General features: G+C 42.6%; 1 protein-coding gene across 3 annotated transcripts in view; it reads left to right on the top strand.

Annotated features, from left to right (window-relative positions):
• myo6a (myosin VIa) overlaps positions 1 to 16,340 on the top strand; it is a 132,397-nt gene that overhangs the window by 70,784 nt on the left and 45,273 nt on the right. For all 3 annotated transcript variants that reach the window (XM_070849046.1, XM_070849045.1, XM_070849047.1), the window contains exons 13-18: positions 636 to 793; positions 1,638 to 1,729; positions 2,875 to 2,947; positions 8,055 to 8,182; positions 8,858 to 8,953; positions 9,326 to 9,496. In XM_070849046.1, coding sequence (XP_070705147.1) covers positions 636 to 793; positions 1,638 to 1,729; positions 2,875 to 2,947; positions 8,055 to 8,182; positions 8,858 to 8,953; positions 9,326 to 9,496 — 718 coding nt within the window. The remainder of the gene's footprint in view (positions 1 to 635; positions 794 to 1,637; positions 1,730 to 2,874; positions 2,948 to 8,054; positions 8,183 to 8,857; positions 8,954 to 9,325; positions 9,497 to 16,340) is intronic.

Genomic DNA, 16,340 nt, shown 5'->3' with positions numbered 1-16,340 from the left:
CAAAAGAATAAATAAATAAATTAAATAAAGTCCCAGATCAATATGTGAGCCAACCTGTTGTGGTTTAATATGATTTAATATTTAATATGCTGTAATTACATTGACTTGTTGAGGACACTTCAGCTGCTTTCAGCATCGCAACTGCATGGACGATTCTTTAAGATCAGTGTGCATGACAAAATAATATAAGATCAATGGTCCACTTACTAGTTTTTTTTGCAGTTCTCGACTGTTACTGGCCTCTCAGACTCTTTCAGTCCTTCGTCTTCAAGTGACTCTTCAGCTCCCACAAGTGCTCTAACTTTAATTGATCCTTCAGCTTAAACTTACAACTTTACAAGATCAGTTTTCAGTGTGAATGAGCACACTCCCTTCAGATGTTTATACGTTTTCTAACAGGGAAGGAATCATTCTGCATCACCAATGAACCATGGGAAATGTAGTTACAGTGTAGTGAAGGATAAACACTTTAAGGGATTACACACAGTTCAGTAGATATACAGAATATACACACTGAAAAAGGTGCATTTCGCGCTCCAAACCCACCAGAAACTCTCTATCATCTCTTCTGTAGATCGTCAAGACGCCGTACGTCGTTTTGACCCTTTGCTTTTATCCCTGTGTGTTTTTGCCAGAGTGCCACTCAAAGTGGAGCAGGCTAATAACGCCCGGGACGCCCTGGCGAAGGCCGTGTACAGCCGTCTGTTCGACCACGTGGTGACCAGGGTCAACCAGTGCTTCCCCTTCGACTCCTCCGCCAACTTCATCGGCGTCCTGGACATCGCCGGCTTTGGTTAGTATTCGATTACATTAACAATTAGATTATAGATTAAGGAAAAGTCAGAGATGTCCCGAGTGGGTCCAAAATATCAGGATGAGCGCCGTTTTTATAGGATTAGTATCGGCTAAAATAAAGAACATCAGTCTGCAGCATTTTCTACAAAACATTCAGGTAGCGTCTTTGTTAACAGGACAAAAGTTTGTTTCAGCTTCACCTTCGTGTCAAATCCATTTTTAAATCATTGTTTAGGTAAATAAAAGTGTTGGATTGGACAGATGCCCAGTGTTAAAGGTCACAAATAAAAACATGTCACTGTAGAATTTGCTTAGAATCCAAAAACTTCAACAAAACACCTTCAGAATTTGGATATTTTCAAGGTTTCACAGCTTTTCAGCTCAAATATGTTTGTTAAAAAAGAGAAAAGTGATAATCTACAAGCTCATTTTCATTGCTTTAGAAAACTGCCGAGGAAACATGAAATTTTAGTTTCTCTTTTAGTCACAACGTTCTGTTTGATTTGTGTCGTACGCTGGCTTTTTCTATTTCATCTCCTAAGGAGGTTTTGCAAAACAGAACACAAAGTAAGTATAATAATTAGCTCTTCTAAAGTCTCCGAGAAGAGAGAAAGGGAAATTACAGTGGAACACACTGCGCTAATCGGCATTGCTTCAAGCAGTTTGTATGTACAACAGATGTTTAAGAGTTTGTCTCAGAGCCGTTATTGCGAAGCCACGCTGACGACTGACAGTTTTACAGTTCATTCTGTTCACTGAGATCAGGAGAGTGTGTGTGAAGTGTGATGGTGATGCTGCATCTTTAACCACCTGCTGCTGCTGCTGCTGCGTCTGGTCCACAGAGTACTTTGAACACAACAGCTTCGAGCAGTTCTGCATCAACTACTGTAACGAGAAACTGCAGCAGTTCTTCAACGAGCGCATCCTGAAAGAGGTGAGGGCCGTGATTCACTGTGTTTCCATTAGTGGGAGGGAGGGTGAACAAAATCAACCACCTCAGACATCTTGGGACGACTCACGACTTTGATTTATACTTAGATATAAGTTTTCTTATTGTAAGCACTTGTTTTCTAAGAGTGGGCGTGTGGGTGTCTCACTTTTGAATTGAAGTATTGACTCTCCAAAGCTCAGTCACCTCAAAACATTAAGTCTAAACCTAAATCATCTTTTAAATGAGACTCCAAAACTCGATTATTCCCTTTGGACAATGTGCTTTTTGCTGATAGTTACCATAAAGTATGTCTCCAAGAAGAAAAGAAAACTAGATATTTGCAATCCTGTAAATATGTGTCTCTTAAAAATACTTTTTTAAAGTTTGAAAGTGTTATGTTGCTTTCCTCATAACACTGGCTGGTTGTGTCTTATTTCTGGATATACAGACATCTTCAGCAGCCAAACAACCAGCAACAAACTGATGTACATTTTCTGATTTGGCCAATAATGATGCTCCATATATGTCATTTCTTATAACCCTGGGTCTTCATCTAACAAGCTGGAAGGCACTTAAATCACCGCCAACGCTGAGCAGCCATCGGCCTCCATGATGGTTTTTACGGCCTCTTTGTTTTTGCCGTTTTTGGCTAAATAAACCGTGAAAGTCACTGGATGTGTAGTTCGGTTTGCCGGAAACAGTTTTGGGTCAATACGAAAACATAATCAGCCGATCTGTCTGCAGAACTGAAGCCGTATCTGTCTGAACTTTGTTGGGAGACCTCTTAAAATTGCAGCTTCATTAAAACTTCCTCAGCAAAGGGCAAATTTTAGATTGCGCTCTACTTTCATTTTGATCATTTTGTAAGAACTTCTTTTCCAAAATGACAGACATCCCATTTGACCTTTAAACCCCTCATTTACATACGGAAAAACACTGTTAGCAACATCCAGAATGAAAGCCGTAACCTTAAGAGGCTCATTTTGCATGAAAGTGTGATAGCAGAAAGTCTGGTCTAAGTGCCGTTTGTTAGAGAGCTAGAATGCCCCAGAAGCACAGAGTCGTCCCCCGTCCTCATTAGGCGAATGCCTTATACGCCGAGAATATCGTTATGGATTCTCATTAGAAATATCTCGTTTACATTCCAGGAGCAAGAGCTGTACCAGAGGGAGGGGCTCGGAGTCAACGAGGTGCACTATGTCGACAATCAGGACTGCATAGGTATGAAGACGCCGCTCATCATTCCACTCTCACGACTTTGCATTCGCAGCAGCTCCGGCTGTGCCGCTGAGTTCAGGGTATTCCTCTGCAGAGGTGTTGAATATTTCTTTTTCCCTTTTGTCTTACTGGTATTTGATATTTCTAGAACATACTGTACAAAACAAGAGCGGCTGGAAGGGAAAAAAAAAAAAGTATATTCATCTCTAAGGAAACAGATTCCTGTTTAAAGAATGTGTTTTAGACATTTCAGGTGGTGCTGCGGGCATCAACAGGCCAAACTACCCTGCAGACATGTTGATGGCGCCGGATCACAACAGTGAATTAAACAGCGTTTTGCATTTAATGAAAATACATCTAGTCTGAAGTAAGACATTACCAAAGGATGTTTCTCCTCAGTTTGAGTCTGAATTCAGCACCACATCATGAAACCTGTTACTCTTTGAGTGTTTGAGGACTTGACTGGAGATTTTCCTCGTCTGACTTGGTAACGTGTAGGTATTGACCTGCAGCTTGGACTCTCCTGTCTTGACATTGGGCTTGTAGGTCATAACGTAGGACTTGAGACTAGATGTGAGACTTGGAAGCTGTTCTGTCTTCATTTGGGACTTGACTTGGGGCTTTCCTGTCTTGATGTGGGACTTTTTGGTCCCATTTTAGACATGACTCAACTTTTCTGTGTTGACTCAGGACTTGTTGGTCTTGACTTGGACTTTTCTGTCTGGACATCAGACTTGTAGGTGGTCACTCTGAACTAGAAATGTGTTTTGTTTGCCTTCACTCCAGACTAGATGTGGTCTTTAGGTCTTGACTTAGGAATTTTGTATCTTGACTTGACTTATGACTTTCCTGTCTTTACTTTGGGACTTGTTTGCACTGACTTGAGACTCAATGAGTCCAATGTCTTGGACTTGTTTGGGGTCTTGTCATTTCTTATCATAATAGGGAGTTCTTAGTTTAGAGTTAAAACTTAACTTGCAGCTTCCCTGTCTTATCTTGGGATTCTTAATTTGCTGTCTTGACTCGAGACCTTATTGTCTTGACTTGGGACTTGTTGGTGCAGACTTGTTGTTGTCAGATGTTGGACTTGTAGGTCATAACTTGAGACTTGAGATGTGTTTTGTTCGCCTCATCTCGAGACTAGATGGGGGACTTTCAGGTCTTAACTTAAGACTGAATTTGCGACTTTACTACTTTTACTTGGTTATGTTGACTTGTGACTTGTGGAAATTCCCAGTGTTGCACTTCTTGAAACTCTTGAAGCTTTCCTGCCTTTAATTGGGAGTTTTAGGTCTTAACTTAAAGTGAACTTTCCTGTCTTGACTCAAGACTTTATTTTCTTGACTCTGGACTTAATGGTGCAGACTTGAATGTTGATGTTGGACTTGAAGGTCCTAAATTTTGAGCTGTTCTGTTGTTTTTGGGACTTTGGGACTTGACTTCGACCGTGATTCCCAACTTTTTGGTCTTGATGTGGGACTTGAATCTTGAGACTTACTTCTGATCGGCTCTGTGTTGTTGCTGTGTACCACCTCATCTCCAATCAATCGTTGAGGATTTGGACAGTTGTTGCTGCTGCTGGTTGCACTTTACAGTGTAAATATCTCTAATTTCCTTGTTCAGGGATTGTGCACTTACACTCTTCTTGAGCTAAACAGGAGGAGACAGTTGTGTGTTGAGATCCTCTAGCTGCAGCATGCTGCTCATTATTGGCCTTAATGTGCTGCTGGCTCTGAGCCCTCAGTTTTGCGAGAGCTGCCTCTCAACAGTTTGACCCCGGAGCCTCTGCGCCGTTTCATGAACAGACGAAGTAAAGCGGCAAAGTGATGAAGCCCCAGAGCCTGTGAACTGCTGTCCAGACTGAAATGTGTCCTCATTACTTCATAAACAGAGAGGGAGATGGATGTGAGGTTATTAGAGGCGAGGGGGGTTAATTATGCTTTTTGCTGATGTCTCGCTCTTTGAAATAGCGTCAATATGAGATGCTTAACTACAGCAAAGTCAGCTCGGGGGAGGCAGCGGTCGGCCGGCGCAGACTGGTGACAGTGAGCTCTGCTCGTCGGCCCCAAACTGTAGATGACTAAAATATATTTGTTTGTTTTGTTCTTTTAAATCTTTATTTAGTCAGGCAAGAGATTAAGATCTCTTTTACAAGAGAAACCTGAGAACAAGCAACATTCACAAAAAAACCACACAACAGACGTGTGCACAATATAAATTCAAACAGTAACAAGAATAAAGAGTGGCTACCCCAAGCAGTTACAAGAATCAATAAAGACTTCAGTTTAATAAGGTTTTAAATTCTCTAATGGTGATGAGCACAAACACCAGAGAAAACAGAAAAATACACCCAGTGTAGCAGAAAATTAGATCTGCACAGGCAGAAGATACACGACTGCACGCACGGCGAAGTAGAAACTAATAGAAAATCTCATAAAAACAAAGTCCTGTTAAATCCAGAAGGGTCGTTTATACACTGCACAGCATTTCTCATAGCTTCATTCATTCATTCATTCATTCATTCATTCATTCGGTCAATTTGGTTCTTATATTTCCAGATATTCACTCATCCATCCGTCATAAATCAATATTGTTTATAATTATTATTATTGTATAATCCAATGAATGAAAATGATACAATAAAATGTTCATTCATTCCTAATCTGTGCTGTTACTGTAGATGAGTTGTTATACCAACAGTTCATTCATTCATTTGCTGTTTCCATCAGTTTATTTATATTTTCAGCTTATAGAATATTGTTTTCATTAATTCAATTTACAGAGTAATGTTAAATAAAGTGGTTTATCCATTCATTAGCCAATCAGTAGTTTGTCAATTAATTTATTCTTTAATCTTATTGAATAATAAATATTATCAGTTTTGATTCATTCTTTCATTTAGCCGACTTCTGACTTTCAGTTCATGAATTCATTCATTCATTTAATTGTCTCTCAGCTTATTGAATATTGTCCTTTAAAGATGATATGAAAGATCAGTTTTAATTGATTAATCCGTGCACTCGCTCATCCATCGTGTTTCCAGCTCAGAAAACTTCATTCATAATCTGTTGCTTCAGTTTTGTTCCTGCTCCTGTTGTTTCCCTGTGTGGAGGCTGGGGGTGGAGGGGGCAGATGAAAGGATGAGGACGTGTCTCCGGGGGGTTTTTATTCGGTGGAAAATCTGGCCGCCGGTCAGAGCTGAGCCCGTCGTGCTCGGGGCTCCTCTGGCTTCGGTTCGGTGGATGGACGGAGCATCAAACGGCCTCACGTCAGGAAACATCACTCAGAAACACTCTGCTTGTTTTCCGTCACTACGGGAACAACATCCTCTGAATCGGTGAATCCTTCACGTCCTGCTGGTCGGCGCTGCTCTTTGTTAGGGAGCTTAAAAACACCTTTTCTCTCAGTTTCCTCTCCGGCATGTTGTCAGGACACTGAAAAGCTCAGAGCCACAGTGTCCTGACATGTGTTTTAATTCTCTGTTCGTACCGTCCTCTGGTTATATCGTCTAAACTACTCGTCTAAACTTTCCTCCTTTTCGTCCGTTCTGCTTTTAACTTCCTGCCCTCCGTCTGGACGTCGTGTCCCACGTAGTGTGTCGAGGACTTTTCTCTCAGAGTACGACAGATTCCTCCAGGGGGGAGGTTGTGCTGGATTGATTGGACAACAAAGGTGGAAGATTTATTTACTTTACTTAATTACTTATTTACACATTCGGGAGGCACGGAGTAACATCATCATGTCTTTTGAGTCGTTTTTGTGTGGCGTGACGAATGCGAGCCCAAAATTCACTCTTTTTGTAGCTCCATTTTTGGTCTCCACCACCTCCTGAGGGCAATATCTGGCACTTTAGCTGCCGGATGCTGCGCTATGTTCACCAGCTTGTCTCTCTTCCTGAAAACGAGCCTATGAGAGCAGTGAGGGTGAACTGAGGCTGAACAATGAGCTGAAACTGACTCTAAAGCCCCATAAAGCTGAAAGGGAGCCGCAGATTCAGGTGATTTTATTTTATTTAGAGGACAGTTGAGAACATTTCACCAACTGCAAAGACAAAGCCTTGCAGTTAAAGAGAGCGTTAGAAGTCTACAACAAATGAGAGGGATGACTTGAAACCTTTCTCTTAACATTATTCGACATTTTTACTCAAATCACAGTTGAGTTTTTCAGAATTTGATTCTTGAGTTAAAGAAGGTTTTATAAAACTGTTTTCACATCATGCGGTACTACTGTCTAGAGCCAATGAAGCTTAAAGTCACTTTGTAGTGCTATCAATTGATCCTCGTCCCAGTTTACAGTATTAGTTAATTTAAAGCAAAAAAACACTAATTTTGTCCAATAAGATAAGACTTTATTTATCCCACACTGGAAATGTGCTTGTTACAAGAACAGAGGAGACAGAAAAGGTGCAGAAATAAAGTGTCAGTAAATGAATTAGTGCAAAAACAAGTGATATAACAAAATATAAAGATAAATGTGAATAATATAATAGGCTTAATTAGACCAATTTTGTGACAGATGGACCCAAAGTAGTCGTACAGGCGGTATGTGAGTTCTAGTAGTAGTACTGCAGCTGTGACAATAATCTCAAGTATTTCTTTATAGAAATATATTTAGACACAGCAGCAGCACTTCCTCGGCTCCGCTGAACTCCATCCAACTTCCAGTAAAAGCTTTGATCTGCAGAATTAACTGCTTCTTTTTCCTGCTCACTTTTTTTTTTTAGACCATCAAACTGTTGGTTTTCTTACAATAATTTTCTTTCAGATAAAGTCACCAAAGATGCTTCACGTCCTGAAAGCATGGAGATAAAATAATGTATAATAATAGTAATGATAGTAATGATAGTAATGATAGTAATGAGGGGACATTATCTCGGGCCTCCCTTCACCTCCTGAGTCAGATCAGGTCAAGGAGAAACCGTTACGATCTCCACGTCTCTTCTCAGTTGATTGAACTTTAATTCGGTCTATAAATCGGCTCCATCACCCCTCGGTGATTTAATTGCCGGCGTTGGCCCCCCCCGCGGCCCTCAGGCGATCCGTGGCGGCCTCGTTAATGGGACGCAGACGGCGCCGCGCTCTTCTTCATGCTTCTCACGCTTCCTCCACAGACCTGGTGGAGGCGAAGCTGGTCGGCATCCTGGACATCCTGGACGAAGAGAACCGACTACCTCAACCCAGCGACCAGCACTTTACCGACACGGTTCACAACAAACACAAGGAGCACTTCCGCCTCACTGTGAGTAGCCAGGCTTCTACTTCTCTTTTTTATTCCTTTGTCTGTTTATCCACTCAGTTTTTAGAATGATTAAAACTTAAAATGGACATAAAAGTCACTGTGAAACACAAATTCACAGGAGAAAATGGAGGCAGAAAAAAGTCACTTTCATGCTTCCAAAATTGGTCATGAAGAAACATTTATCACCAAACAGATGAGAGCAGAGGTTAAAGGATCAATTCGCTCATTTTCTTAGCTGATGGTGGTGGTTTGGTCTCTTTAAATTGGGGCTGCAGAGTTTGGAAAACACCAAATCTTTGCAAATAAAACCACAAGTCTGTGCGTGGCTCAAAAGCAGAAGGAGAAGAAAAAAGTGTTTTCTGTGGTTTTAGTGATTTCTATGAACTATTTAAGAGTAATTCTCTTTAAGAAGGTCAGCAGGCGTCGTCTCATGTTCACACCACTGTAATAAGTTTAGGTAAAGAGTGATTTTCAGTCTCGGGGTGATGTGACGAAGCTGACAGGTAAATTACTGAACACGGACTCTTAATCTTCATTTCCAGCCGAGAGTGATTGACAGGACCGGGAATTAGCATGTCACTGGAAATGGAAAGTATGCAGGAGCACTGCTGAGTCTAAGTGTTTTATTGTGTGTGTGTGTGTGTGTGTGTGTGTGTGTGTGTGTGTGTCCCTCAGGTACCCAGGAAGTCTAAGCTGGCCGTCCACAGGAACGTGAGGGACGACGAAGGGTTTATTATCAGACACTTTGCAGGAGCCGTGTGCTACGAGACGGTGCGTTCACTCTTTAAAGTAGCACATGACATTATTTACTTCTTCTTCTTTGATCAGTGGACTCCAGGAAACACTCCCGAGGAGACGCTTTTAACTGTGAGAGCTCCGAGGACAGTTTGAATTTAAACGTCATGTGGAAACGAGCAAATGAGACGTTTTATATTTCTTGTATATTCTGATATTTGTTGCTGTGAATGTTATTCTGCACCTGCACAGTGAGCAGAGGGAGCAGCTGAAGAACGACCAACCAAAAAATGAACATTTAAATAAATAATAGGATTTAAAAAAGGTCTGAAGCTGAAACAGAAGCCTTTAAGCGTGCAGCTTCCCCCCCGGAGCCTGAAAACGTGTTTTTCATTCTTCCTCTTTCAGACCAAGTTTGTGGAGAAGAACAACGACGCCCTGCACATGTCTCTGGAGTGTCTGGTCAGCGAGTCCAAGGACCGCTTCGTCCGAGAGCTCTTCGAAAACTCCAACAACAGCAAAGACATGAAGCAGAAGGCGGGAAAACTCAGCTTCATCAGCGTCGGCAACAAGTTTAAGGTGAGAGGAAACGGGTCTTTGGCGAGATGGGCGCCTACTTTGTGCCTCTAACGCAGGTTTTACTGGATGTTTGAACCTCTAAAAACCTCAGTTAGGCTTAGAGGTAGGACACAAAGTAAAAACTCTCTGGTTCCCAAGCGGGGTGGAGTTTTAAACACGTGTGGTTGACGAGATGTAGAAGGTTTGTGGTGACAGCATGTCCCAGTTATTGTTACTCAAACGTGACGAGGCCCAAAAACAACTGATGTTTGAGACACAAGCAAAACAAAAAACTGGTGGATTTAAGATGTTTGTTGGTTTTACTCTCCTAGTAAAGCAGTGTGATAGAAAGATGTGCAGCCTGTAAAGGAAAAATAAATATAAAGATGTAAAAATGTCTACATAAATATAAAAAACAGGATGTGAGGTAATGAGATATGACAGTGAAAGGTATAAATGCATATAAGTGAACGGTTGTCTGTCTCTATGTGTCGGCCCTGTGATTGGCTGGAGACCAGTCGATGGAGGGATGGATGGATGTTCTGGGGCCCTTTAGGCCCTTTAGGCAGTTTGGGCAACCATGACTCTTGAAATCATCAGTGAGTTTCACAGTAGAAGTGACGTGTTTATTGGAAACTTCAACGTCTTGGAGGACAAATTGAACTTGACTGTGTGTCCTGGGAGAGAAGTTGGGGCTTTGCAGATATAACTGACATCAGAAATACTCTCTGGAACTCAATAATAAACCTCCTGAATTAGAGTTTAGCACCAAATGGTGGTTGGTGACAAGCTGGAAGGATGCTGCTTTACTGAGAGTCCTTACTGCCACTGTGATGAAGACATGCTGTCTGTGAGAACACCACATTACAGGCTGTAATTAAAGGTGTGCTTCGTGCTTTCAGATCTGGTCTCGTCGCTCTGTTTGTTTGTGGCAGCGGTTTGAGCCTCAGGTTGGTCTCATGTGCACAGAAATGCTGCTGCACCTCTGGTTCAGATTCAACTGCTACACATAAAGTTATGAACATTAACTATGAGGGATGAATGAATGCCTTAAAGGTAGAAAGTACCGACCTGGTCTCACAGGGCCCCCCCCCCCCCGTGTGGCTGCTGTGGGGGAAACAAATCAGCTTTTTGGTACAAAGGCAGTGTCCTGTACTTCTATTTTAAGTGTGCAAATATGCAAGAAAAGCAGAACACGGGGGACCGAACCACACCACAGGACACAGAATGTGCAAAGTCATAGCAGATCTGCTCCACCTCTCGCCAAACCTGCACCAGCGACACCACTTTATCACGGCTGAAGTGACAGTGATATACGGAGGCTTCCGAACGCTGCACGCAGCACCTTTCAGCACGCGGGCCTGATACGAGTACGTATCCGACAGACTGTGATGCTTCTGGTCAGATTATACATGTGGAGCTGCAGGTTAGTCTTAAATAGTCCTGAATTCTGTTTGGGAAGGGATTAGATATTCAGATATTAAGGTTTAACATCCACAGGTAGTGATTAATATCATTAAGAACAAATATTATATTTTTTAACGTTAAGTTTTGCAGCAAATGTTCTTTAACCCTTTATGACCCACCATAGAACAAGTCTGCCAGAGCTTATCTTTACATGTTTAGTTTGCTATACATCAACACGACCTTTATATCCCAAAGCTTAATAATATGTACAGACTATTTTCCACACATGTTTTTCTAAATACAGAAATGTCACAGCTGTATCCCTCAAAATTGTAAATGTGACATGTATTCCAGCGTAGGAGGCGCTGAGAACACGATATAACGATTTCTGTTGTGTTTGCTTTATACTGGAACACATTAGTGGAAGGACACGGTGAACGTGTGATGTGAACGTGTTATATGCACAAAGAATTATTGATCTGTCTTATTTGGCTGTAATTCTACCGGCACTGAAAAATAGATACGTTAATGGGATGACGGGCGCTCAAGGAGTCAAGGAACTTTATTTGTCGTACCAGCACACATTTACACATGGGATGGTCCGCTCTCAGGTCCTGGTTTGAGCCACAATAAATATCTAGAATGAAATATATAAAATAGAAGTACTGAAAGAAAAAGAGCAGTAAAAAAATATAAACAATTAACGTAACGAAACAAGCAGCTGAATTTAGTTTAGCTAAACATGTTCATAACTCCACCAGCTGTTTTCATTTGATGATGCATTAAAAAGTCTTCGATTCAACTTGCAGATCCGCTCAGACGCCCTGAAATAATGTCGCTATTGGCCTCAAACATCCAACAACCGCTGGGCTTTTGTTTCCATCTGATGGGAACTCAAAGACACATGTGGAGAAGTGAGGGAGCGGCTGTGACTCATCCAGCTCAGCCTCTCACCTTGATATGTGCTCTAATGTGTCGCCTCACCAAAGGCAAGGTGAGCCAGACACCACGGCGCTTGGCTCCACTCAGTCACAGGAGCACATGACCCGGGGGAACGACGTGCGCAGCGCACGCAGCGGGGAAATATTTTATGGATTCACAGGAACGTTGAATCTTTGATGTCCAAACATTTGATCCTTTCATGTGTTTGGAGACGCGATTCATATGCGAGATACGTCGCTGGTGCTGTATGAACGCCGTCCATCACTGTGCTGTCAGATCCTCCGTCCAGAGCTGCTCTGACGCTCAGGGAAACACTGGGTTGTGCTTTTTTTTTTTTTAAATCCAGAGCTCTCTGAACAGTTTTCTTCAGGTTATTTTTTGGGGCTTTTATGTGACTGTATGCAGGAGAGACGGCAAACATTCAGAGAGGGAGGGAGGTGTTCTTTGTCAGATTTAAAGCAGCCCTTCTCTTCAGATCTCTCTTTTAGCAAAATGTCAACCTGAACCCTAAAATCTGTGACAAAAGAAGCTTCAGTCCTCCGTCACTGTCGGTTCAGTCGGTCACCAGGACGGAGAACATCAGGGTTCTGCTGTTGCTTGGTACTAAGCGCCGCTGTCACAGATAAATAGACCTGTTTCCTGCTGAGACGAGCTGCATGATGTGAGAAACTGCTAAATTCTCTATGTTCAAATATTATGAATCCAATTTAAAGGGGCAGTCCGCAACGTTTGGAGAAAATGAGCAAGAGGAGCTGATTTTGATGAAACACCTCATTCATACTAACACGTGGAAAAGCAGCTGTCACATTAGCTTTAGCCCAGAGCTATGCTAACGGGTTAGCTTCACCCTCAGCTCTTCCGCACTTCCTCTGCTGCGACTAACTTGTTGGCTTTCTCCTTGTGGACGACTCCAGTCACGCACAGTGTGGGTTGATTTTATCAACATATACGACAAAAAGTGCTTCTGAAATAAGCTGCAGACTTGTGAGGGAACTGTTAGAACGAGTCTTTAATCAATGAAGTGAAATCAGTGGCTGTTTGATGATGATGTTATAAGATGAAGGTCACTTAAAGCATCACGTCTCAACGGTAAAGGTGCATAAAGGAACTGGGAGAACAAAGATTTGGTGATTTTCTGACCACTGACACAGTAAGTTTGGTCTTAAAATCATAAATCACAACAACATGTTACTGACAGTCAGACTGAAGCTGACAGGACGACACTGGAAACATTCAGCAGAAGCTCAGAGTTTGTCTCAGGGTGGATTTGGACTGGATGCCGAGTAGATTGAGTTCTTATTACCTGTGAGCTCTATTACTTTAAGTGTTTTCCTAATGCCCCCCCCCACCCCGTCGGTCCTGCTCCTCCCCCCCCCCCCTCTCTCTATCTGAGCTATGATTAAGGTTCAAAAGGTGCAGAGGATCCAAATAGGCAGACGGGAACAGAGCTTTGGGCGTGGAGGAGAGTGTGTGTGTGTGTGTGTGTGTGTGTGTGTGTGTGTGTGTGTGTGTGTGTGTGTGTGTGTGTGTGTGTGTGTGTGTGTGTGTGTGTGTGTGTGTGTGTGTGTGTGTGTTGGGGGGGAGGGACTGTGAAAATGAGTGGTGATAAATCTGAGTCAGCCGAGGTGATGGGAACGCTGCCTTCTGGCCGGGCCGATGGAGAGGAGTGGCGAGCCGTGGAGGGCCTGTAGGTTTTCATTAGAGAAGACACCGTAGCTTCACCCAGCATGCATCAGAACAAGGTGTCGAGTCAGCAGGTATCACCGGCACAAATCATGGTTATGAAATGTTTCCAATCACGTTAATCAATGAACAGGACGGATGAAAGCGCCGCTACAGGATGTGACTCCTTTAAAGGGGACATATTGTGCTTTTCAACATGAATGTGCCTCCTCAGAGTGTCCAGAGGGACCAGAGACCCTCAGACTCTGAGAAAAGTTCGTCCTCTTGTCGGCCTTCCCTGTGACATCACGTGCAGAGATCTGCAGATCATGTGACCAGGAGGCACCACAGTTTGCAAAATGCGGCTTCTTTCGGGAACATTTCGGTCTGGCATCTGCTCACACGGGCCGCGGCAACGCCGGATTAGACGGGACACCGAGCGACAGCCCTGACAGGTGGTAATGAAACACTGTCAACCGCCAAAAAACTTTACAGGAGAAAAAGAGAAGAAGATGTCTCTTATTATTTTCAGGAACATGGTGCCAGAGGAGCTGTTTTTGTTCTTCTGGTGTATTTAATTAGTTGTTGTCCTGCGATTGGTCCGTTCGCTCCGTGTGCAGCTCTCATTCGCAGCACAGGCCAACTGGCATTTTCCCTGAAATGTTACTTGATCTTAAGGGCCCAGATTAGTCTGACCATCAGTTCCTGCTCCCGTTCACACGCAGACAAACTAACTAATGGAGGCGATTTATTCCAACTCCAGCACTTTAAGGTAAAATAAGATATTCCTTTATTAGTCCCACGGTGGGGAAATTTACAAGACAGGATTTCCAGTTTGCCATTTTTCCACTGCTCCCAAGTTCACTCCCAAAATATGTGAAAATACACCTTTAACCCTTTCATGCATGAAGTATGATCACCTCAGTGTTTTTATTCATCTTCAGGCTGAAAAACAAGATTTGAACTTTTTCAACCCAAATTTTATAAAAATATTTTTACATGTCCAGTAGTTGAAATCTACTGATGCATGATGTACACTTCAGTGGACATGTGATTAATCAGAATTACCTCCCAATATAAAATCAATACTTGGAAAATTTAGCAATTGCACGACTCCTTAGATGTTTCTTGATGTCACCATAGTTTTCTTACCTGCAGGAGTTTCTTTTTCTAGAAGGTTTGAACAGAAACAAATGAGCTCCTTGGTGTTTCTGGCTGTCTGTCGGCCATCTTGGCTTCACTCTGAGTGGATGAGATGATGCAGCAGCTTCACTGTAGAGGCTGATGTGCAGCTACGCCATCAAAACTCATGCATATACAAGAAAACAGCCTTTGAGGAGCTGCACACTGCAGTGACCTCTGTGCAGGAAAGGGTTAACCGGCTGGTTCTACTGATACAGTTTGCTCAGACTGTGCCTGTATAGCTGTGGATCTTGAGCCACACTGATATGATTATGCAGTTTCTCCTCTTGTGGTGTTGGTGGACAAACGAGGACGCGGCTGTTATGCTAATAGCCGCTAGCCGTCGGCGCACGTCCTCGTGTTTGATCGCTGTGTGTTTGACTTTACTGCTCTCCTGTTGTTCCGTCATTAAATCTTATTGGTATACATTGTTTTTTTTTCCATTTACATACATTTACATTGACACGACGCAGATGCTCTTCACGTCCACGGTCACTTGAATAATGCATCAGCACCCTGCACGTTCCAGGGAGCAGACTTCAGCCACCTTCTGGTGGAATATGGATGATTCATCAATAATTAAGAGCCTAATGAATGAAGCATTTGTTTTATTTGCTTTATTTTTCTGCCTGTACATTAAAATCATCGATGAAATATGGTGGAAGGGAAGATAATTAAAAAACGCTTCATCCTAAATATTGATGCTTTGTATTCAGACTTCTTGGCTCCGCTTGTAGTCCAGCCATTGAACAAAGATGTTGATGATGCAGAAAGCTTTGCTTATCTGAAACCCTTCCCTGCTGCAAGTGAGTCCCGTCAAACGTAAAGAATTAATCCCTCTTGACCCGTGACGGCCGGCGGAGGAAGAGGCTTGTGGCTAATGCATACCAAACCGAGAGGCTTTTCTTTACTAAAGCTTATCGCAGACAAATGCTGTCGTCTCTCTCGTGCACCTCGGCAGCCTCCTCGGCTACAAACTGCGAAGCTCAACAGTCTCAGATTAATTGTTGCCGCTCGTTCCGGATGGCGATACAATAAACCAGTGACAGCTGGGCGCTCGGCGGTGCCGGCCCAGAGTGCTCGGCTTTCGGTTCCTTCCGCACCGACCGCCACTGAAGTTATGTATCGTTTACAGATCAGGAGATTTAGACCTCGACTTAATCATTCATGACTCTGACTTCATATCTGATCTGCGGCTGAGAGCACAACAGTCTATCTGAGAGGAATCAGATGGTATCTGATGGAGGAGAGTTTCCCTCGGTGCAAAAAGCTCCAGTGGTAGAACTGCACCGTTTGGTGTTTGGTTTTTAAATGATTTCATGATTGAAAACGTATAAAACTTGTGGAAAAAAGCCTCAATTTGAGGTGTTTTAATTATTTATTTTAGATTGTTTAGTGTTAGTTTTTAGCTTTGGTAGTTATCTCAACCTCTGAGCTGAACTTGTCCAGATAAAGTGGGTATTTAACCTGCAGGCCTGATTTCTGTTTGATTTAATAAATGACAGCAAAAAGAACGAAGCCCTGAAACTATTTCTTTCTTTCTTATATATTTACTTTAAAGAAGCTCTGGAGTTTGATGTTTACGTTCAGTTTTCTCACCAAAGCTCACTGAGTGGATCCTCATGGTCCATTTCCTTCCTCTCAAAACATTTTAAATCGATCTATATGTTTT

Source organism: Pempheris klunzingeri, chromosome 18 (assembly GCF_042242105.1).
Source record: "Pempheris klunzingeri isolate RE-2024b chromosome 18, fPemKlu1.hap1, whole genome shotgun sequence".
NCBI classification, from domain to species: domain Eukaryota; kingdom Metazoa; phylum Chordata; class Actinopteri; order Acropomatiformes; family Pempheridae; genus Pempheris; species Pempheris klunzingeri.
Note: the sequence above shows the minus strand (reverse complement) of the source record. Positions and strands in the feature narration are given on the sequence as shown.